This window comes from Chiroxiphia lanceolata, chromosome 4, assembly GCF_009829145.1.
Source record: "Chiroxiphia lanceolata isolate bChiLan1 chromosome 4, bChiLan1.pri, whole genome shotgun sequence".
Lineage (NCBI taxonomy): Eukaryota > Metazoa > Chordata > Aves > Passeriformes > Pipridae > Chiroxiphia > Chiroxiphia lanceolata.
Window position 1 is genome coordinate 33,653,791 of NC_045640.1, and position 23,330 is coordinate 33,677,120.

Consider the following 23,330-nt stretch of genomic DNA (forward strand, 5'->3'; position numbering starts at 1 on the left):
TTGGAAAAAATGGTTCTAATAAATGTATGTAAGCACTGGATAAACCAAGGTGTACTGGTGAATCTCAAACCCTTCAGCATTACAAGCAGCTGCGCAGCCCGATGTTAATTATTTTTGCTGAAGGGTAGTGTTGCTTTCACAAACTGTTCTTCACTCTGCCTGTTAAATCAAGTAATTTGTTGGTGCTTTAAAAGAAAAAGTTTATTTTCCTGTAGGTCTCTTAGGCTGTATCATATATGTAAAATTAATCAGGATGAATTTTAGGCATTTTTTGGTACTTAAAGTCAGTTGGGACTGTTGGAAAATGTGATGTAGAGCCTACAGGTTTAACCACACAAATCTGGAAGCATCACTCTCCTGTATTGACTGTTATCTCTGTCCCTGTTGCTATAGAAACAGATTGCACTGCCAAAAATGGAAGGATGATAATCATCTGGAAAAAAAGGGGGGAAAAAAAAAGATGGGAAATCAGCTAAAGATTATTTTGAAAGCAGTCATGCAACATTTTGGTATTATTTCCCTTTCTTTAAGAGAGACAACCAGAAGCGATCAACAGAAGTGAAAGCAATGCCTTACATTTCAGGAGAAATAGCGTCAAACAGCATTTCCCTCAATTATCCTTTTACGGTTTTTAGTATCTGTATAGGGAAAACAAAGTACATTACAACAGTTTCTGATCCCTGGAAGTGCTGAAGTCCCGTTTGCTAGACTGAAGTTTCATGTCCTGGTGCCTTTTTCACGAAATTGAATTCAGAGTTTCAGCCCCATTCTGCAGAGCAGTTTGGGCTTCTGCGTTTAATTTCGGACAGGATGGGCAGGAAGAAGGAAAGGTGCGGTGCGTGCCCAAACCGCAGCGTGTCCTGTCACTTATTCCCACAGTTTGGCATTGGACAACGGCCGGAGGTGGAGCAAAGACCAAACGGAAAGTGCCATCGTTACAGTCCCTGCTTTCCTCTTTCCGCCTCAAAGGCCGTGGGACCCCAGCCCCAGCCATGGAGCGGTGCCAGGTGCCGCCACAGGCCGGGTTGGGCCGCGGGGGGCCCCGGGTCCGCAGGGGGGGACGCTCCGGCGGCGCGGAGAGCTCGGACCCAGCGAGGGCCGCGGCGGCGCCCCTGAGACACCGTGCCCCGGCCGGGCGGGACCGGGCTCCCCCCGCCCGGCGGGCTCGGCCCCAGCCCCCTTCGGGCGCGGGGCTCCCGGGAGGCTTCGACCGCCGCTGCTGGATGGCGCTGCACAGCGAGCGGCTGCCGCCGAACTGCAGCGCCCAGCCCGCCCCCGGCACGCCAGGTACCGCTCCCAGCCCGCCCCGGGGTACCAGGTACCGCTCCCAGCCCGCCCCCGGGTACCGGGTACTGCTCCCACTGCTCCCAGCCCGCCCCCGGCATGCCAAGTACTGCTTCACCTTCGCCGCTTCCACCTGTTCAGGTTCGCTTTTAAGCTCTTCCAGGACAAACTTCAAGCTCACAAGTTTGTGAACAGGCTGTATTCACTGAATGCTTCCTTCAGGCTTTTAGTGAACTTTTGCTTTTTATAACACATCCCTCTCTTCTAATCTTAGTCTTTCAAAGAATGTATTAAAAAGGGGACCCAGCAAGCTTCAGACCTTAGGTGTGCTCACTGATGCTGTTCCATCTCTCTGGGGACAAAAGCAAATGCGCGTCTATTTTTAAGGAGATGACCGCATCTACGCTGCACTGTTTGCAAAACTGAAGGAGTTGCTGGTGAGGAGGGCATCAGATGGAGATCCTCCAGCACCTTTTCGGGACGGACAACAGTACTATGAACAGGTTGTGCTTTCCTTCTATTAAGTAAATATTACAAAGTTGACAATTTTCAATACCATTTCAGTGGGAAAAGAGACATCTTAAAAAAAAACCTAAAAGAGGTTCCTATGCCTGTTTGTATCCCATTAAAATCCCACCAGGTGTTCCCCCTACGTTTTTTCTGCACTTTCCCCAAGCATCTAGTGATGTCTTCCAGTTCCCTCTCAGGTTTCCTTAGGACCAGATGAAAAAGAAGCAGCCTATCCTTACAGTTAACTTTCAAGCCAAGTTGTTTTTTTTGGCCAGCTGACTGGCCAAACACAATGCACTGTGTTTTCAGTTACCAGGGGTACTGATGCCTGACCCAGACACAGCTTTTGGTCTTTGTTCCCCACCTAGCCACCAGTTTTGATGAAACTTGTTGAAACATGTTATCTTTGAGATTCCTGTCCTTGCTCACTTCAGCTAAAATTGGTCGTCCATATCTTTGAAAGCAAATGCTCAGGGAACAGTGTAAGACTGGCTGGCAGGTGAACTTAAACCTCAGCTTCTTGTGAAAATTAGAACTTAGTTCACGAACATGAAAAAGAATGTAGTGCAAGTACTGATTCAGGTATTTTCCAGTGTGATGTGCATAGATTCAGTACTGTTTACACTGCAGCAGTGGCACAGTGTAAATCAGTCAGGGTTTGCAGCAAGAAGAGAATTAACTCACTCAGGGTTTCTGCTTTCTGAGCCCTGTCCTTAATGTTTTCATTAATGAACTACCTGATTTTGGCATGATCAAGACTAACTCCATGGAGCATAAGACCTGTCTGTTTCTTGACAAGCTGGCTTGGATGTCCATGATATATATATACATCCCTAAATTTATTCTTTGAGCCAGTGCAGTGCCTAAAAATGCACATGCTCATAGTACTGCACTTTTATATGTTAGAAAAAAACACTGCCTAATCAGAGCCATATGTCTCCTTCTTATAGCACTAAATTCTCAGGAAATGTAAGAATAAGCGTACCTCCAGTACTTCTTTTTCTGATATTCACAACAGCTAGTTGTGAAAAGGAACTGTCTTTTTTTTCCTCCCAAGTTCTTTAAAAAAACAAAGCCCACACAGTCATAATGGGTAGGTCCCAAGACAATCAGTGGTTTAGACAACAGCTTGGACAGTATTAACAAGGGACGATTTGTCATTGTGATGACATTTGACTTACTGTTGAACTATTGTTTGGTTTTAAGCTTTTGCAGTCTGACACTGTTTTATCAAAACATACAGAAAATTTGAAGGAAAAATATAGAGAAAAACATTTTCATTTCAATACTGTTTTTACTTAGTATGCATGCATAAAAATATTTTAGTAAGGACACAAGGCTCAGTTAACTGTTGCACTGCAGTTGTTTAGCAGTATTTTTAAATATAGTTTCTTCTTAATGCAGAAGCAAATACTCCCTAAGATTCTTTCTTAGAAATGAAAGTATCTCTGCTGCTGCAGTTGATGCCTTCGTAAGAAATGTGGGGCAGACAGATGGGTCCGTGAAAGTCTTAGACACCTGAGTTTATTAGTCTTTGTGAAACCCAACCCTTAGTTGAGATGTAAAAGCAGACCTAAGTTAAGGGATGTCAGATAGATAGGGCAGGGACTCTGAATTAGATTTTATCTCCTTAAACTAAAAAGATGGTGTTTTGGAAGAGGGCAGGAAAGTTTTTCAGAATGTCTTTTGGTTATCCAACTTTCTTGTGGCTGCTGACTTACTCTGTTTCTGTTTTCTGCCAGTTCTACGGTTCAAATTTTTTGTTTTTCGTTCATGAGAGAAATGCTACAGGTTGAAAAATTGTAAGGCTGTATATATTGGAGAGTTAAGCTGCTGTATTAGTCTTCATTCTGTGTAGTTCGTTGTTTGATTTGTCTTTCCCAGGGGTTGTATGAAGAAGCATTAACGCAATTTAAAAAAATTGAGGATACAGATTTTCAAGCCATGTATCAACTTGGTGTAATGTATTATGATGGACTAGGCACTGAAAAAGACCCTGTGAGTAATCTAGCTGCACACTTTTTACTTTTCTTCTAATATTAGCTGATAATTACTAAGAGCTTCTTTGTAAGCATGATTGTTTAGTTTAAAATAAAGAGCTTTTTGATTTAGAATTAGTTTCATAAAGTATAGATGTTTACAGAGCATCATTAAAAAGAGAGGGTTCTGGGTTGAGGAAGTTCTCAAAAATGGCTATAATAAAATAGATGTATCTGAAAAATATGGTAATTTGTATTTTAAGATGTAACTTCTAAGGGCTTGATTGTACATTGTGTGGAAGCTACATTTAAGGATTGCTATTTGTTACTTTTTAATAAGCAGTTCATATAAATGAAAACAAAGTGAGCAAAAATGGAAATCAATTATATTTCAAAATGTAAAACATCTGTTCCACAAAGACTTTTTTAAAGTACTTTCTATTCTTTTAGCACAGATGCTAAAGATGATTGTGCTTCTGTCAGCAGTTGACAGTAATATTTTTAAATTAGACAAATGAAAAACTACATTTGCAAGAAGTTGAGGAATTCAAACTGAATAATTATATTACAATAATTATATTACAAAGGAATGATTTGCTACATTAAGAGTTAATTTATCAGTAAAGATGATCTTAAAGAGTGGCATGAGGAAAGAATACAAGCAGGATGAAAGAAAGGGTAAATTACAAGACAGGAGGCCAAAAAAAAATTAACCAAACAGTATATCAGCAAATGGGACTCTTGTCTGGTGCTTACAGGATTGTCAGCAGAATGGAAAATATTCTGCTCAGGTTTAGAGGTGGTTCCTTTGTTCTGTATGCCTACATAATTACCACATGTATTTACTTGCAAATAAACATTTTAGCAGAGTTTCTTCCTTTTTTGTGTATTACAATATGGAAGCTGAATAACTGAGAAACCTTTTATAAAGCACTGTTTCTAGTGTATTTAAACAGGGTGTCCATGCTAAATCCTAGCAGTGTAAATCTTGTTTCAAAAATACTTTTGAGGTGCAGTTGCTCATATGCAATGTTCTCCATTTGTTTATTTAAGGTTATCAGGTTTTGTCCTTTATGAATCTAAGGTATTTTAAATGAAGGGACTTGAAAGTGTACTATGTATCACTTTACCTTCTGTTAAGACTGTTTTATGATTTCAGATACATTATGCAATATGAAAAAGTTCACAGAATTCTGAAATTGGAAGTGTTGCAAGTTTAGGATGCAACATGCATTTATGTAAGCAAAATAATATTTTTTAGAAAAATTTTATCAGTGAAGAAGAGTAATATAATACCAGATGAACATTTATGAGGAAATGTGTCACATTAAAAACATGTTGGGGTCAAAGATCTAGGGGCTATTAACTAAAGATCAGTTCTGCTTTGTTATGAACTACTTTCCTACCAGTATGCCTCAGCCTTTCTTCAGAGTGGAAAAATTACCTTTCTTGCAGAAGTTAGTGTGTTCTCAGATTCTTTATTTCATCCTCTTCACAGTCTGAACATAATAACTTCAATGGCTCAATTTTAGGAAAGGGCAGTGGAATACATGAATAAAATACTCAACTCTGATTCTCCAAAAGCAAGACACCTGAAGGTTGCAGCTGCATACAATCTTGGCAGGGCGTATTACGAAGGATGTGGTGTTAAGCATTCAACTGAAGAGGCTGAAAGGTAAGGGCAGTCAGTGATTTTCCTGACAAATTATAAGCTTCTGTGTTACTTAAACTTTGTTGTCCCCGTTTTCTTAGGTTGTGGCTTATTGCTGCAGACAATGGAAATCCAAAAGCAAGTGTAAAGGCCCAGAGTACTTTAGGAATGCTTTATTCTATGCCAGTTCTAAAAGATCTGAAGAAGGTAAAGTCCACTTGTACCTTTTGAAATGAAAATGAGTCCAAATTAATTTTTAATTTTATGGAAATATTACAGTGATATATTTGATTCTGAATTATGTATTTTAAGTAATTAAGCAACATTTAGCATTATCCATTTAAGCCTGTATGAACAGATGGCCAGAATCCCTCACACTGCTAGCCAAGATTTATTTATATTTTTTTTTTTAGTGAGAGTATCAGGAAGAATGATAGAATGGATTAAAGTTTTGTCACCTTTGGTAACCTTCAGAAATCAAGCAGGTGTCACTGATTGACAGCTCTGACAGTAAATGGAGCAGGTTTAAAAGCCTTACAAAGATTCTGCTTTCTTTTATGTATAAGCACTTCTTACAGGATGTTTGGTATAAAAGATTTTATGGAAACAGTATACAAGGAAAGCAGCTAAAGTAAATATATACTGCAACTTTGTGTCTCATTTAGGCCTTTTTCTGGCATTCAGAAGCATGTGACAATGGAAATCTGGAATCACAGGGAGCACTTGGCATTATGTATCTCTATGGACAAGGTATACCTCAAAACACTAAAGCTGCTTTGAAGTGCTTGAGAGAAGCAGCAGAACGTGGAAACATCTATGCTCAAGGCCATCTTGTAGAATATTATTACACTAAAAAATTTTACTCAAAAGCTGCTGACCTAGCCAAAAGGTGAAGTTAATTTTGCTTTATTTTTCATTATGGTTCATGCAAGACTACATAATCCAGATTAAAATTATTAATAAATTAATGCTCTTGTCTTTCAAACTCAAGAGATCTTTGAGATAATGAATTGCAAAACCTCACCTTTAAAGATGGAATATCCAATCACAAAATGAATACTATAAGGTTCTCAATTACTCAGTATGGTTAAATTTTTCTTTCTGATCCTCTAAAGCAAAACAGCCTTGAACTAGAATCCAAAGTAGATGTCCACACGCAAGCCTGCCTTTCTTGTCTCTTCAGTCCACGATCTCCTCTAGGCTCCTGCCTTCACCATTCCCTTTAAACGCCTACAATCATAGAATCCTCAGGTTGGAAGGGACCTCACAGATCACCTGGTCCAACATTTCTTGGCAAAAGCACGGTCTAGACAAGATGGCCCAGCGCCCTGTTCAGCTCTTTAAAGCTTGCCTCACCAGGTTAGCTAAAGATTCCCTTGCCTCTTTAGCCAAGCAGATCCCATCCCTCCCTAACGGGCTGTAGTCAAAGAATGCCCTGTTGTCATAAAATCCAAAACAGTCATGACAGCACCAGCCAGAAAGCCAGAAGTTTATTTGTATTATATGTCTGGTTTTGGCCACATCCTTCCACCTAACTGGTAAAATGGAAGAAAAGGTAACCTGGCACAAATACTTTTTGTGTACACCTCCAGGCCTTTGTAGTTTTCCTTGATTCTGTGGTGTCACTTGTGCCCACATGAGAGAGTAGCAAAGGGTCTGTGGCACCCTCTTGAAAGCTGTGGCACCCTCCCAGCAACATCTCGGACCTCAGCTCCTGGACAGCCACACACCCCTCGTGAGTCCCCCTCAGGCTGGCAGATGGGAGCCTCAGTGCCCCTTCATAGAGAGTCACCCAAGCACTCCACAGTGATTTTTGTGGTATCCACTGTGAACTCCTGGTAGAGTTTCTCCTTGCAGACTTTGCTTTCGGGTATCTAGAGCAGTTAAAGCTTCAGATCTGACTTTGGTTGCAATGCTGCAGGGTGGTAAAGTCCTGCTTTTGTGGATCACCAGGGTCCAAGGTGTCTCATTCTCTGTGGTGTCCGCCACAGGAGCATGATTCCGAAACCACTTATCTGTCTCAGCATTTCTAATACAAAGAACACAAGTATTCTTCCACTCTCCACCTACCCCATCTCAATATAATTTCTATCCACTGCCTCCCATCCATCAGTTCCTTGCTCTGTGGCTCAGTGTGCTTTGGTCTCATTCAGGAAATGAAAGCATTGATACTGGTGGGATCCTACAGTAAGCACTCTCAGCAGCACTGCCTGGGACTTAGAAGCAGCTGCTGCACACAGTGCCAAGTTATCACCCTTGAGCTCTTCATCAGTTGCTGCTTACGAGGATGCCATAACTGTACAGGCACTTTTAAGCCTGTACCACAAAACAGACATCTGCAGGCAAATGGTTTCTGGTGATTATCTTCTTGCCTAAAGGTACTGTCTGAGCCCCAGTTAGGCAGCACTGACTGGCCTTTTCACAGGCAGTCACTGTGGGACTCACTGCTCTACCTACACACTCCGCAGTGGCTTGTGTATTGAAGAAATAGCAGCTTTTGTGATAGGCTGCAGTATTTAAAATAGTCTGTATCACGTTTCTGTATCTTGAACTAGTCAGGGAGAACAAGAGCAATATTGGTGCCAGTTCTACAGCTGATAAACAGCACATTTCTGTGACAAACCTCCAGAGCTCAGTGTATAAAATCAATTTGTCAATCAGATTATTGATTTGCTGGAAATAAACTGCAGATAGACAGACTACTTGCACAAGCTGCACACAATAGCATTCACGCCTCTTGGGGTATGTTTATGAAACTGCTGCTGCCTGGCAATAAACAAATAACAACTTACCATCTTAAAGAAGCTGCATCCTGTATATGCCACCACATATACAGCTCTGGTAATTCATAAATTCAGCTATGAATGCTGTTTGCTATACTCTTTGCTGGAAGGGATTGTTTCTCTCTGAATTGCTGCTTTTCCTTCTTTTGCACTGTAAGTAGACTGATAGCTATTCAGTCTAGTCTAGCCTGTCTCGCTTGGAATGAATCCCCTCCAGTCAATGCTGCACAGTAGATTATTCACACAAGTAAACTGTGCATTTCATCAGCTGCAATTGTGATTGCACAAAATAGCAATGAAATCCCACAGTACAGTCAGAAGTGACAATTTCTGAACCAAAAGATACTACCACCATTAGAATTGCAGTTGGCCTTGAGGCAAAAATCTCAGCAGTTCAACCAGTAGTATCAAGTACCAATACCTTTTCTGCTAAAATTTGTCCTTCTATGTTCATACCAACTACATAGTTTGTTACATTATGTACAAGCATACAAACATTATGTTATTATGTACAGTATAACCTTGCCTAATATTTGAAGTCTGGATTAGCTACTGATACTTCACTTCAAATAATTTAGTTATCCCATATGGTTCTACTTACCCATTTCTGCGGTATGTTCTTGAAGTCAGCTGTGATGAAAGTGTCTTTGCCTGACTTGAGTGATATTGTTATCTGCATCAGCATCCTGTGGTGTATCTTTTGGAAAGGAAGCAAAAATGCTATGCATCAGGAAAAATGAGATAATTGGTTACTGTTGTCATATTTGAATGTTCTGGCAACTAAAAACAGTTGTGTTACTGTATTTGTTAATAGGACCAAATTAGGTGGGAGAATGTTGCTCTCAACACATTCAAGTGATTTAGCAGGCACTGGCTTGAAGAGGGCTAACTGGGAACAATATCCTAGTAAGGACTTGGAATTTTAGAACCGTCGAATCATGGAATGATTTGGGTTGACCCTTTATAGATCATCTGGTGGCAGCCCCCTTGCTGTGGGCAGGGACATCTACCAGATGAGGCTGCTAAATTACAACTGCCTTTCTTCCACATATAATTTCCATGAAATAATTTAATAGGAAAAATTAGTGTAAAATACGTTGCCTTTTATAACCAGTATGACTTCAAAAGTTATAAATTTGTTTGCTTTTTAATATCACCATATTCAAATAAGACTAACTTTAAATCAAATACCGAATAGAAAAATCCTCATAAGAGGCCGCATACATGTAAATTTCAGCTTACTTTGGCTAATACCAGAAATGGAAAGGAGGCATTGTCAAGGTTATATATGGTCAACTTTAATTATAGCTTCAACTAGCATTATCTAACCTATTGTTCTAAATTCCACAATAGGACTACAGAAAACAATGACATCAATATGCTAGCCAAGAAAGCTGATTGCCATCCAACATATGTAGCCAAGGGGGTTGCTATGGCTGCTTTCTACTTGGCTAGATGCCTCCAGCTTGGCCGAGGCATAAAGCAAGATCAAGATGCTGCTAAAAAATACTATTCTAAGGTAAGTTGAGAAAGTCTTACAGACTAATTTATATCTTATGACCTTGGATTTGAGTCTTTCAACTTGCTGTTCTGTTAAAAACTCCAGCATTATTGTATTAAAAAAAAAATCTAGGCAAGAAAAGGTATAGTGATAAAGTATATTGAAAACTACTAAAAATTGTCTTGAAAGGATGCTATCTGGCCACTTGCTTAAGCAAACAAAGCATTCTACAAAACCAACAAAAAAAATCCATGGTAATCACCACAGCAAAGAGCTTGGTAACTTGAAAGATAAATTAGCTTTAAAAATTTGAATAATTCTATCCCAAATCAATTTGCTTTCTGTCATTCTCTAAAACTGAAACATCATTACTTTTCCTCTACTTTAGCTTCTCTAACAATTATAACCTTCATTAACAATACTTAAATTGGCCATAGCATGTTAACTGTACAATGACACCTACTTAAAGTTAAAATCCTTTTTTTTTTAACTAACTTCCCTGCTGTGGTTTTGGCATACCTTTCATAGACTCAGTCAGTTTTGAAAGAGGTGAGAAACAGAAGATGGGCACCTCCTAAGGGTACTGAAATAGAGGATGGAAGTGAATGAAACTAATCCAGTCTGTAAGCAGATTTATGTTTCTAACTGAAGCCAGCACAGGCCATGCCAACAGAATTTAAAAAAATAAACCCACGATTAACACTATAGTCAAGTATACTAATTTTAAATTTTATTGTAGCTATAAACCAGAACACTTGTATTCTTTGTTTTCAAAGGCATGCCACCTGGATCCTGCTGTTGCCTCTGACCTTGAAGTGGCAGCTAATCTTGGGAGAATTTAGCACTTCCTTTAACTATGACTGGTATATAAATGTATTTCCTACAGTAAATCCTCATTAATCTCCAGGAATTACAGACTGTGCCTTACTTATTGCTTGTTTTCAACTTTCTCTAAATTCTTATTTAAAGCAATTTCCTGATTGATTTAATCTAAAATAAAGAAAAAAGCTCACACTCTTTCTTTAACTGAGATGAAGCCAAGGCAGACTTTTTAAAATAGTATTAAAGACCTAAAGTTTTATTAAGGACATTTATCTGGGAACAGATATATTTTCTTTATGTCATACTGCTATATAGCACATGAATCAAACCAAAACCAAATAAAAATACTTTTTTCTTTTCTGCATATGTAGTGTTTCTTTTAATATTCTGAAAAGTTTCAACCCAAACTTGTCTAGTTTTCACATACAATCCATTCCCAGGCTATGGCCATTTTTAAACCTTATCTTTGTTAGCGGTATGTATACTTTCTTTCACATGCTTTCTAATGCATCCAGATCTACTTAAGTGTCTTTACACCTTTTACTCTTGGATTGCAGAGATTTGAAGTTGGAAACTGGCCTGTAAGACACTAAGGTTTACAGTTCAAGCCATGCCAGCTTGTAAAACTAGAAAATACTACTTACAGAACTATGGGGAAAAAACCTCCAAACACAAGTAAGGAAATATTCAATATACATTCTCAGCATGAAGCCTGTTCTCCTTTATCCTTCATATTGCATTTACATTGCCTCTGTTTGTGTTAGAAATTATTAAAAACCTTTTGGCTAGGAGTATGTCTGAGCAATGTCATGCTCAATCTTTTATCAAAAGATACTTTGATTAACCACTAGTAAAACTTAATTGCTATGGTAAGCTTGCACATTTCTAAATACCCACTTACTTATAAAAGTTTTTAAGTGCTGAATTTGGCTTGCTTCTTAGGACTGCCATGACCTAAAAACTTTCCTGAATCTGTTGGAACAGAAAGCTAGATATTACTAAATTGTTGATTAAATATAGAATACAGATAGTGTGTACCTTACAATAAAGCCAATTTTAACTGCAAGTAGTTTTTCTAAGAGCACAACTGTAGTGAATTGAAAAGACAGTAATGAGTGTCACCTTGGGATTTCTGATGATGTTTAATTATTTAGATGTGCATTAAGACCATATTTACATATTTTTACATAAATTAAAAAAATAACCAAAAGCAAAAAACCACTGAAGACAGTTTCCTTTCCTGGTATAAAATAAGGGAAATTATCTGAAGGTTGTTTGAAAGTGGGGTATTTGAATAAAAGAGCCCTGAGTAATATCAGGGAAGTTATTAGAATGGTTTAATTAAATGTCTGCTTGATCATTCATAGAAGCAATTCATAAGCAGTGATCTCTGAACTAACATTTAACACAGGCATTCTGTTAGGACATACCAGTTTACAATACATAATTTTGACACAGACTTCAAAGCAATGTAGATATTTCTTATGAAACTAGTGCTGTCAAACTCATTCATTAGTTGTCAGTACAGCCTCACTATCAAATACTGCAATCCAGTTGTGATATTTATTGCTTACAAATGCTTCAAACTACAGAAAATCTTTGGTAAAAACAAAATTGATAAAATTTTCACAATAGCTTTACATGTAGTATTGCACAACAAGGCTTTTTCAATACACAAGAAAAAAAAAGAGGAATGCTCAGATCCTCAGTGAGGAGATTAGAACTGTACAACATTCATTAGTTTTCCACTATAAGCAAAATTTCTTTTCATAAATGTTTAAAATATTTTCTGGTTTCTTTCAGCATATATGAACATTTATTTTTCAATCTATATTTGAAACAGAAGAGTAGTCAAATAGAACAATTTAAATAAAAATTGGCAGCTATACAGCATTGTTTTGTCTACCCTACTACAGCATCAGATCTTTTCAAGTCTGTTTACTTCACAAAAAACTCAAGAGGAAAGAAAAATGCTAAAAATGATCATAGTCCTCAGCCCTCTATGGAAAAGAGGAAAATAAGTTTCATGTCTATTATCGAACATAGACATTTCTCTAGTGGTCCAGTTGTGCAGATTCAAACCTAAGTGGCATTAAGCTGCTCTAAATGAGCTCTCAGCTCAGGACACAGTTCAGTTAGCAGCAGTTCCAGCAAAACCTGAAAAAGAGAAACAAGTTAAAATTATGCAGGTGCCAACCAAATGAGAATTTGTGCTTCCCTTCTGTCATGTTTAGAGCATCACAGATAACAGAAGCATGTACATTCCATTCTATTCATCATTCATGCAACTACTTTCCTTTCATCCTGAAGTTAGCACTTGCCCTAGAGAAAACATGGAAAATGTCTTAAGGCTGAAAGGAGGCAAGTGCAAAGGGCAGCTGCTTTCAGATGGGGATTTCCCACCCAGTATAAACTGTCGCTGTTCTGCCAAAGACTCTGCAGCATGATAAGCAAGCACCAGAGCCTGCATCCCATGCATCTCCTCAACAGGCTGCATCCTCTCCAGTGCTAAGGCTGCACTGTGTGATGGTCTGGTGCCCAAAATGAGCCAGAAGAGACCGACTGAGCGTGAAGGCATTATACTTAGATCCAGCTGCATGCTCCAACATAGTCTCACCAACAGCTGAGGAGTGGACTTTTGGAGTCCTGTCATGTCCTAACTACAAGCCAGTCCTGGAGCCCTCCTTCCCTAGGATTCTGCAAGATATATTTATTTTTCTAAGCTGTATGAAGAAATTAGTTTGCACCTTATGAAGTCAGGAAAGTTGGATGTGGTAGAGGATCTCTTTTAGATAAAAGCAATGCTGCTGTTAAACAGCCTTTTGTTATTTAAACTTAGGGGATCAAACCAAGTACATTTTTCTCACTTATTTTAATAACAAAAGAAGTTACTTGCACACAGACCAATAGTTCAAACTAAATCACCGGCTTTAATACTGAGTGAATAGAGCTCAGCAATTAACAAGATCATGAAGTTAAAAAGCTATTTTGCTGGTTACTTACATAAAGTAGATGCTTGTTAGCCTTCCTTTCTTGCAACGCATTGAACACTTTCACTACACCATGACGGGCATTTTGTTGTCCAACAAGATTCTGCAGAGTATCTGTAACAAATGTTACTTCAGCTTATATTGCTTTACTCCTGCTAGGCAAAACCTCCAGCCTATACTACTACCCAGAATCATAGAATCGACCCCATCAGGGTTGGAAAAGACTTTTAAGATCATCTGGTTCAACCATAAGGACCCATAAAGGAGGGGAAACAAAGCCACTGCACTTCAGTGGCCCTTGGTTACAAGATACACAGTGTCTAGTCAACAACATTTTAAAAACATGGGTAACTTAGGTCACAGCTTGAAAAGATATGTATCCTTATTCTCAAGTCACCCAAGTTAGATAATAGTGTGTGAATCTCAATGACAATGCTTCACATGTTTTAACATGACATATAGTATGCTTTTTTGGTAGTTCACCTCACAGAGTCAAGTTTAATCTCATACATCATCTCATATATCACTTTAATTACTTTCACCAACAAAGACAGAATTCCTACAACAGTTAAAAAAGATTTAGCACTTGAATTGCTTCTCAGTCTTCACAGAGAATACTTCCCACAAGTAAGCAGTTCAGAGAATTCTGTGTCAATTATTTACATTTTGGATTAAATTAGAGAATAAATAGTGATCCAATGCTCCACCATTAATCTAAGGTGCATTCAGCTATGTCCTGTCATATGGCTCCAAACTCAGAAACAAACAAACAAACAAAAAAATCAAACAAAACCACAAACTGTGGAAGGCTATCTAGATAAGAAGGTAAGTACATAACACAGGGAGTAAAGGGAGAGTTGTTTACACATGAAATAAATATTTTGCATGCATACCTGCTGCTTTTTTGCAGTAAAATTTGATTCAACAACCTAATGCACAGAGTATCTCAATGAAGTCATAAAAGAGCTCATCTCTTCAGATGAAGAGGAGAAAAAAGCATTCAAGCTATGTTTAAGTGCATTTCCAAGTGCTAAAAGTAACGATATTGTTTCTTCCCAGTTAGGAGCCTTTGGTTTGCATGATCTCTGAGGAGTCAAAAATATATAACTGGACTTGTGGTCTGTGAATGGGACAGGATGGAGCATCTCAGAATGCTGCCCCAGAAATGTGCTGGCTCAAGAGGAAGCTGCCTAGGCTTGGGAGATAAGGGTAGGCAAAGGAGAAAACCCACTCAGTCTAGGATCTTTTTCTGTCCAGGCTGCAGGTCACTCTAACATTCAGCGCTCTGAAATTTCTTATCAGAAATGGACAGCAACACACAACTTGACATTGTGGGTAGACCTCTCTCTCCAACTTTGAAATAAAAGAGGAAGAAGTAATTAGGGTGGTGTGACTCTCCTATTTGTCATGTACTTCCAGGTAGCAGAACCACCTGGTATTTGCTCACAGAAAACCAGCAGAGAGAAAGTCTTGATTGAGGTTCCTTGATGAATATTACACACAGAAGTACAGTAATACTGGATTTTGCATCCACCAATATCTGAATTCATGCCCTTTACCAGACAGGGAGGAGAGGCAAAGAATAAGGCCAAAATTATCCTTATTTATGCAAATAATCATGATTTAGAACTCTAAAGGAAAAATAATTTGATTAACCTTACTAGCTACTCAATCTGCGACTAAGCAGAATAAAAGTGATCTCACCTGGAATGTTTTCAAGCAGTTTTTGCTGTGCTCTCTGTTTTGTCTCTTGCTTTTGTTCATCGCTCTTGGCTCTCGGTGGTGGTGCTAACTTTCCATTTGGCCAAAAAGCATCTCGAAACACACCAATGTAGTAAACAAGCATTGGTTCACTGAACATCCAGTGTACAGTGTCACGGATTTGCCTGTAAAGAAGTGTTGAAGGGAGCTCATCAGAGTTCGTCTTTGTTTTATGCAGATTTATTCTTTTTACTTTTAAAACACACACTGGAACTACATTTCAGGGATGGGCACTACAAAGGCTCCACAGGGAAAAGATGTAAAAATCAGGTAACTAATTGTAGCAAACTCCAAACTAGTTGCATGCACAGATGTGCCTGCTAGGATAAAGACAAAGTTTTGATAGAAGCACAGTAGGTTCCCTCACAGATAGCAAAAAGCACATTACTGAAGGGATTACAAATGGAGATAGCAACCTCCTCCTGGGACTGCAGCAGTCACTGTAGCCTTCAGCACCAAGAGTCTGAGGCAGAGAGCAGGCACTACTGCTGTGCCACACTACAGCCAAAACCCTTAAAATCTATAAATGTAAAAATTCAGCCTACATGTAAAAAGCTATATAGCAACTTCATATGCCTACTGTGCTCACACACTCTGTCCCTCTCTGTCCTCTCTCAGACATTGTCCATCTTAGTTATCAGCAGTGTATGCAAAAATGAACCAATCAATTTAAAACTCACTGAGTGTATACTGTCAGAGACCACTCCAATTTACTGCTATGTAACATACATAAAAGGCTTTAAAAACCACACTGGCATGTGCAAATTTAGTCAATGACTGGACAAAGAATAGGTTGTTCTGCTGGTAGAATACTTTTCCAAATTTTTTCTGAAATAAAAATTTCTGAAGTAAAAATACAGCTTTCCAAATGAAAGTGTGTGTATAGACAGGCACACTGACTTCATAGCCTCATTCAGGCCTCACTTGACAAAGATAATTCCCATATCTGTGTTTTCTCTAACCAACATATTTGTAAATTGAACTGTGTAAAACAAATGCGGATTGTCATATAAAACAGAATGTCCCAATTATTTTTTTAATAATTCTACTCTCAGCCTTTTTTCCTAGAACAACAATGAAGGTTCATTTAAAGCACCAGTTACTTACTTGTTGATAGTTCTTCCAAAAGTGACTTGTACTAGTGCAATTAATGTTTTTCTGACCCATTTGAACACTAGAACAATGAAAAAATTATGAAAAATGATGACCAAGAAGTTAATAACATTACGGAACCCATGATCATGTCCAAAACCTTCCCCCTGTCACCCTCAAACCAAAACCAAACAACCTATCCCTACAGTAAACACATTGTGATAACCCTTTCTAAGATTTCATTAACTGTACAGGTCTCATTTTTCTTGATTGCTTTCCTTGTAGTGTTTGCTATATGATTTTTAAATCTTGCAGATTACATAAATATATATAATTTCCATTTTAGGTTATACTGTAAACTTTTATGTTTAAGAATATTTCAAGTTTATGGAGCCATACAACTACCCAAACCCCTTTTCTGCCTACAAAAACACAAATGTCTTCAAAATTCTCACCTTTTTGTACCTGCTAGTATAATGTACAGCAGTACCATTAAAATTCTGAGAACATTTTCACTCAAATAAAGCAAGCAGTCAGCTTTCCATTACTAATAAAGGAAACAAATGTGAGTGCTTCCTAGTAATTACTGGTTAATCTTTCTTTCATGCTGTTCATTATCAGCACAATAAAGCCTATATTTGGGAGATACATCTGCCATTTTTGGAAGGTGCTGTATTTTGTAATAGTTACCCTGTAAATCATTTTATAGAGCACCATGTGTGGCTGCACATTCAAATAGAAACAAAAATAGTTTTTCTTTATTACCATCATTCAGTTACATAAAGGAGAAAAAAAAATTCTAGCATTTAAAGATGCCACAATTCTAGCATCTTTTCCATTATACAAATTGTAGAGCTAAAGTGCATATATAATTCATTTTAAATGGATATTAAAATTGTATTTCTTTGCCCAAGACATGTTCTATAATAAAGCCATCATTCCTTCCTCAGAATTTATATATTCTAAAAAGCATCCTATTTACAGAAAACATGCTACTATTCTTTTCCGTTTTTTTCCTAGACTTTTTTTCATTAAGAACTTAATTCTAAATGCAAATGCTCTCCCCTATCAGCTAAATTTTTATTATTATTTTATATTGGAATTTCACTTTTGAATGAAAGCTCCAAAGTTATGAACTACTGAGGAACAGCTTGGTTCCAAACAAACAAACTGGCTATAGAGACTGCAAGAACATTTCCGCTTATTGAAACAGCAGAAAAATCCAAATTACAAAGTGCCACAGATTTCTGAGCCAACAGATTCCAATAGCAATTAAGCAGGTTCACAGCTTACTTCCTCGCAGTTCAAAAATCTCTCCAATCAGCATGAAACATGGTTCAGCAAGAGAGTCCTTTTTCCCATCCACCTCCTCTCCATAGTCCGACAGGTCACTATCCTCTTCTGTTTCTTCCTAGAAAGAGAGGCACAACATGGGTATGCACTGCAGTTCCCCATCCTTCATCTAGAACGGATTTAGTTACTGCCATGCTCTGGGAAGGAGCACAGCCAGTCATCTCACAAAAGGGCATTAGGGCCAACAACTGCTGCTGGCAGGACCTGGCAAACAGGAACCTCGCTCAGGATTTCGTTCGCGAAGCCTAGCCATGATTGCCATCAATGTATTTGAAAAAACTCTTTTTATTGTCACCCACATTTCTGGCAGCTTCAACTCCAGCTGAGCTTTGGCTGCACAAATTTTCTCCCTGCAGCGGCAAGCAGCATCTCTGAATTTTTCCCATATCACTTGATCTTGCTTCCACTGGGCATACACCTTCCTTTTTTGCCTTACTTCCAAGAGAAGATTCCTGTTCAGCCAAGCTGGCCTTCTGCCTCGCCTGCTTGACTTCCAGCATTTGGGAATTGCTGCTCCTATGCTTTTAGGAGGTCATGTCCAAAACGTGACTAGCACTGATGGACCCCAGCATCTGCAAAAACATTTTCCCAGGGGATCTTACTTACTAATTCCTTGCTTTGTTTACTTATTTTTTCTTTCCCATATTTCTTAACTATTTCCTCCTACATGTTCACATAATACAATATACACGCAGCCTGGCTTTTGTCTTGAGGATGTTTTTCAATTAAATAGCAAAATACAAATAGCTGCACACTTCTATGCTTCTATGCTACTTCTTAACAGTCATTTTAGTGAATGCACTTTTGGTTTTAGAACTGCAGTACTTCTATTGAAGTCCAAATCTAGTTTTTCCAACTTTCTTTATATTTATTACTCTGAAATGAGGCACACGCATTCAGCATCTAGATGCAAACAGAATGTAATTTTGAAAAATGTATATAGAATTTTCTTATTTCTGAGAGATGCAAGACCACCTCTCTGCCTATTAAGAGGCTAGAACTGTACCTGTTCCCCAAACTCCAATTATCCTGCAGAAGACCCATCCACTGCAGACAAATACAGCATGTAAGAAATTAATTATTTCATATGAATTTTGTATAACATATAACTAAAATGGGGAACAGAAACAACTCCTTGAAGGTTGCATATCTGCAACATGAGCAACACAGAACAGAGTGCCATGGAATTATGGCTGATTCTAGTCAATAAGCTATTTCAGTCACTAATCTATTATTCATTGCATTTTGATAGATGTGGGGTTTTATGGTTTAATATCAAATTCTCCAACTGGTTTGTCCACATAGGTTCCTGCCTGCATTTCCAAATTCCCTCAGTAAGCCTGCACTACTTGCCAATGTTTTTGGTCAAAACTAGCTTTGCTTCAGAAGTTGTCATAGAACTATTAAGGACACACAGTTCCTGCCAAGAGAATCTTCCCAAGAGAGAATTATTTTTACGTGCCAAAGCTCCTCTGAAATATGCATATCAAGACCTCAAAAAAGAGGCAAATTCCACTATAAAAAAAAATAAACAATCCCACATGGACTATAATTTGTTTATTTGTGATAGCTTATACATTTGCCTTTATGCATTTATCAAAGGGCTGGAAACTTATTTTGTTAATAAACACCTTTTAAATTCATAGCTAGCTTTATTTTTGACTCTTCGTTCACTTCCAGTAAATTACAAATCACTTTTGGAAATGTCTTCCAATATTACCTACCATTCAAACACTAATGACTTTCCCTGCTTACTTTGTATAAGTAATTAAATTTGGGAAGATTACTTTTCTACTACTTACCTCCTGATGAGAAAACAAATCACCAGGAAGTCGTTCAAGAAATGAGGAGAGTGAAAAAGATGACTTCTTTCCTTGCACATCAATAACTTTGAGGTGCTCTGGGGAAGGGCTCAAGAAGGCATAAAGTGCTTCACTCTGGCAGAGTCTTTCATCAGAGAGTAATTTCTATGAAAGAAAATAATTACTGAAACATGTCAATTAAACATTTCTTGTTAAGGAATAAGATGTGTCAAGCCATCCACTATAACCAAGTAAGTCATGGCTCAGAGGCAGTGTGAGGAAAAAAAAAAATCCATCTCTCACAAAGATACTATAACAAGCTAGGTCTAAAGTACTGGAACTATTAAGATTGAAGTTTTTAATCTTACAACTTTCTTTTTTTAATAAAAGTTCTCATTTTTAAGGAATTTGTTGAGAAGTGTTGTAGCTAAAAGTGGCAATTACAGGATTCATTACTTTTGATTTCTTAATTAACTGAAGTTTAAGTTAACTTACCACTGGAGGAATGGTTACTATCAATCAAACTTATCTTAACTTCAGGTATTTTAGACAACTTTGACATTTATATCAAACCTTACATCTGACCCATTTGTTCTAGACTCTCTCTTTAGGCAATAAAGAGACAACATTCTCTCAATTCTGCTGCTTAGATATCTGTTGGTTTTGGTTTTGTTTTCTTACCTGCAGAAAGTTATTAAGCTGGTTCTTGGATTTCTCCATGAATTTCTGGTCTATGGATTTGAAGGGCAGCTTGCTGAGAGAAGGCAACTGAACTTTTTTTAATGATGGAAAACACTGTGTAGGAGAGAGGAGAGCTCACTTAACATGCGTGTGGAGAAAAAGACAACTGGTTCAGAATAGAAATGAAGAGACCCTTTTGTATTCTCATCTCCCTTCCACACCCCTCTCAGTACCCTGAAAAACACCTCCCTTACCCACTAGAGGCTTCCCTTCCCACTACCATCATCTATCCCTTATCATACAGAAAGGTTAAAGCGCTATAAAAAGAAACATTCTCTGTCCCCAAAAGCTGTCATTTCTAATACTTCCCTGGAAACCAGAGACAAAATCTAGTTTTTACAGTCAGCTCTTCCATGACAGTGAAGAACATATAGCATTCTGACATTGGGTTAGTCCAGTAAAACATTATTAAGAAGGAAAAAAAAAATTATAAAAAAGTCTTATAAGCATCTCTCTCTGTAAGAGACCAGAAATATTCAAACAGAAAACTAGCTCTAAAAGGCTAAAAGCCAAAAGGCTGCATTAAAACTGGCAGTATTAAATTTTTATCATTCTGACAAATTCCAGAAATTTGTATCTTCTTCTTCCCTTAGCTGAGATTCGTACCTCACTGAGTTTGCGGTGTAGGTTCTGAAACTCATTGAGCTTCCTGGGAACAGTCCAGTTCTTAGTTTCAGCTCCACCAACTTCTTGTAAACTCACCATGACAGAGTAACAGGGCACTTGTTCTCCATTCTCTTCTAAAACCTTGTGGGGAAGAAACCAGCAGATAAGCTATACTACACTGAAAGTAAAACAGTGGAACATTTGAGCTGCCAGATGACTGGCTTGCAAACTCAGTCATCATCAGTCCCATGCTTCTCTTGAGATTTGAAAGCTACATATGGAGCAACACCCTTAATGAACTAAACTTCACCCAAATGCTGTGCCAGTCCTGAATCAGTCCTCTAGCTAACCACTATGGTACCTCACATAAAGCTTAGCAATGCTGTCCACCAGCAATCAAATCTCACTGACATGTCTTATTCAAACAGCTGAGTGTATTATTTTGGTTTTTAAGGTCTCTATCGTATAGCTTTCTGGTTATCAATACTCCATTCTGGTTATCAATACTCCATTCTGGTTATCAATACTCCATTCTGGTTATCAATACTCCATTCTGGTTATCAATACTCCATTCTGGTTATCAATACTCCATTCTGGTTATCAATACTCCATTCTGGTTATCAATACTCCATTCTGGTTATCAATACTCCATCTCTCCTATCTGCGTTTACCTGAGTGTTCTCCCTTTATTCCTATGCTTCCTTCCCAGTGCCCTGTTGAGTTTTATCCACATGCCAGGCACAGCAGCTCTGCAGCTGGGCCCTGTGACAGCTAGTGCTGTCTCAGTGATTTCTCTACTCACTTGAGCCATTCTGCACGTATAGAGGATGTGGTATCCATGCAGTGTTTATGTCTGAGGGACTCACAACTTTACAAAAATACTAATGAATCAAACTCTACAATCCTCAGTCAGAGGAACGAGAACCAATTAACCACATTGTGCAAATGGGAAAACTATAGCAAAGAAGTTAAGCAATTTTTCTTGAGACCAGAGCAGCAGTGTGACCACATTATTTCTTCATTTAATGTAAGAACTGACATAAGAATTTCATCCTTTTTGTTCTATTCGTAAAAGATTTTTGTTTACTTATTTTGAGGAGACAGCTAAATTGATTATGAAAGGCAAATAAGGGAAATGCATAAAATACTTAACTCTAGGAAGGCCACTTTCACAATCTTTTTGAAGAAGTTATCATTTTCAAGCTTTTTGTAAAGAACAATTGAACTAATCTAATTAGGATAAAAATAAACTTTAAAATTCATATAATTATGACACATTTTCTGAGAACCCTGTAAAGGCTGTAAAGGTCTGACAACGCTTAATGCTATTGATAGATAATTTGACAAGTGACTACATTACCACTGTAAAAGACATGCAGTTAAAATGTACCTTCATATTTTTAGGCCATTCAGAGCTGTACATGGAGAATATTCCCTGTGATTCCTAAAGCTGCATATGGACAACTGGGAAGACAAATCTGAGGCCCAGATTTCACATAATCTGTGTAAAAAAGCTGCAGCAGAACCCAGACAGAATACAAAGCACCAGCTTGAATGCCTGAAGATATGCCTGTTTCTCAGTGCAGCTATTTGGGGAACTGCCTATCTCCTGCCAGAGAACTGCAGACAGATGCTTGAACAGCCTCCAAAATACAGGTTAGAGAAACACGGCCCAGAAGAACTGGGATTGTGTGGGACAGTCTCTACCCTGTGTACCCCTGAGCTAGACTGGATCTGTGCTCACCTACAAGCTGCAAACACCTCCTGGCTGCAACTTTTGAATACTGGGAGATCAGTGCTGAAATTGCTGATTAGAGTCATGCCTATCATTCTCCATTCTGCATTTGTTCCCAGGGCAGGGATTTGCATGTGAGTAGGGTCATCTGAACTGTAATTGTCAGGAGAGAGTCACTCCTCTAGAAGCATATTCTCAAAATGAGAGGACTTAGTACTTCTGCTTCAAGTTAGGATCCATGCGCAAAATTATTTAAATTCTGATTACTAGATGGAGACATATTACAACTTTCTTCAAGTACCCTCAAATACTCTTATATAAATACTGAAAGTCTTCAGAATCTTCTTAAGAATGCAAAATTCTTGATCAACTTATGTACTTATGCATTTGTTTTTCCAAATTATGAGTCAAATGGAAAACATAAAGATGGGATGTTAGGAGGTCTTCTAAACCAGAAGAACTAGTCCTCTGCTGTTAACAGGCACCATCTCATACAACTGCTATCATGAATAAATTCAAACTAGAGAGCCCTATTCCTCAGATTCTCTCCCTTCTGCTAAGTTAAGCAAATGAAAGTGCTTTCAGAATCACTTCTCATGGGAGAAGTTCCTCACTCAAGGCCCCCAGGCCTTTTTCCACTGGGCAGCTTTCTAGTCACCTCTTACCTGGGTGTGGGGTGTGGTAACAGTAAGAAATACGCAATTTTTCCCCTCTTATTCA

The 23,330-nt window shown here is 38.3% G+C and overlaps 2 protein-coding genes across 8 annotated transcripts in view; one reads left to right on the forward strand and one right to left on the reverse strand.

Moving 5' to 3' along the window:
- The first annotated feature begins 808 nt into the window (after positions 1 to 808).
- Positions 809 to 23,031, forward strand: LRP2BP (LRP2 binding protein). 7 transcript variants are annotated; one of them, XM_032686536.1, is made up of 8 exons: positions 1,178 to 1,287; positions 1,672 to 1,787; positions 3,679 to 3,792; positions 5,306 to 5,448; positions 5,526 to 5,631; positions 6,090 to 6,313; positions 9,561 to 9,726; positions 22,280 to 23,031. In XM_032686536.1, exons 1-8 carry the CDS (start codon positions 1,224 to 1,226, stop codon positions 22,355 to 22,357), a joined length of 1,011 nt encoding a protein of 336 aa, XP_032542427.1. In that variant the 5' UTR covers positions 1,178 to 1,223; the 3' UTR covers positions 22,358 to 23,031. The 7 variants fall into 7 exon arrangements, with proteins under 7 accessions (XP_032542431.1, XP_032542427.1, XP_032542430.1 ...); XM_032686539.1 differs by lacking the exon at positions 22,280 to 23,031 and adding an exon at positions 14,580 to 14,676; XM_032686538.1 differs by lacking the exon at positions 22,280 to 23,031 and adding an exon at positions 11,088 to 11,407.
- The window catches only part of SNX25 (sorting nexin 25), a 72,494-nt gene continuing 61,014 nt past the window's right edge, over positions 11,851 to 23,330 (reverse strand). The window contains exons 12-19 of the mRNA XM_032686535.1: positions 20,876 to 21,016; positions 20,210 to 20,323; positions 19,529 to 19,693; positions 17,667 to 17,784; positions 16,389 to 16,455; positions 15,225 to 15,406; positions 13,534 to 13,634; positions 11,851 to 12,687 (exon numbers count right to left, since the gene is read on the reverse strand). Coding sequence (XP_032542426.1) covers positions 12,613 to 12,687; positions 13,534 to 13,634; positions 15,225 to 15,406; positions 16,389 to 16,455; positions 17,667 to 17,784; positions 19,529 to 19,693; positions 20,210 to 20,323; positions 20,876 to 21,016 — 963 coding nt within the window. The 3' untranslated portion in view covers positions 11,851 to 12,612. The remainder of the gene's footprint in view (positions 12,688 to 13,533; positions 13,635 to 15,224; positions 15,407 to 16,388; positions 16,456 to 17,666; positions 17,785 to 19,528; positions 19,694 to 20,209; positions 20,324 to 20,875; positions 21,017 to 23,330) is intronic.

Bases quoted from the DNA above. Each gene is read 5' to 3' on its own strand.
- LRP2BP (XM_032686536.1), top strand. From the start codon at position 1,224: ATGGCGCTGCACAGCGAGCGGCTGCCGCCGAACTGCAGCGCCCAGCCC. The intron at 5,449-5,525 runs GTAAGGGCAGTC...CCGTTTTCTTAG, and splicing joins TCAACTGAAGAGGCTGAAAG to GTTGTGGCTTATTGCTGCAG. The intron at 9,727-22,279 runs GTAAGTTGAGAA...TCATATTTTTAG, and splicing joins CTAAAAAATACTATTCTAAG to GCCATTCAGAGCTGTACATG.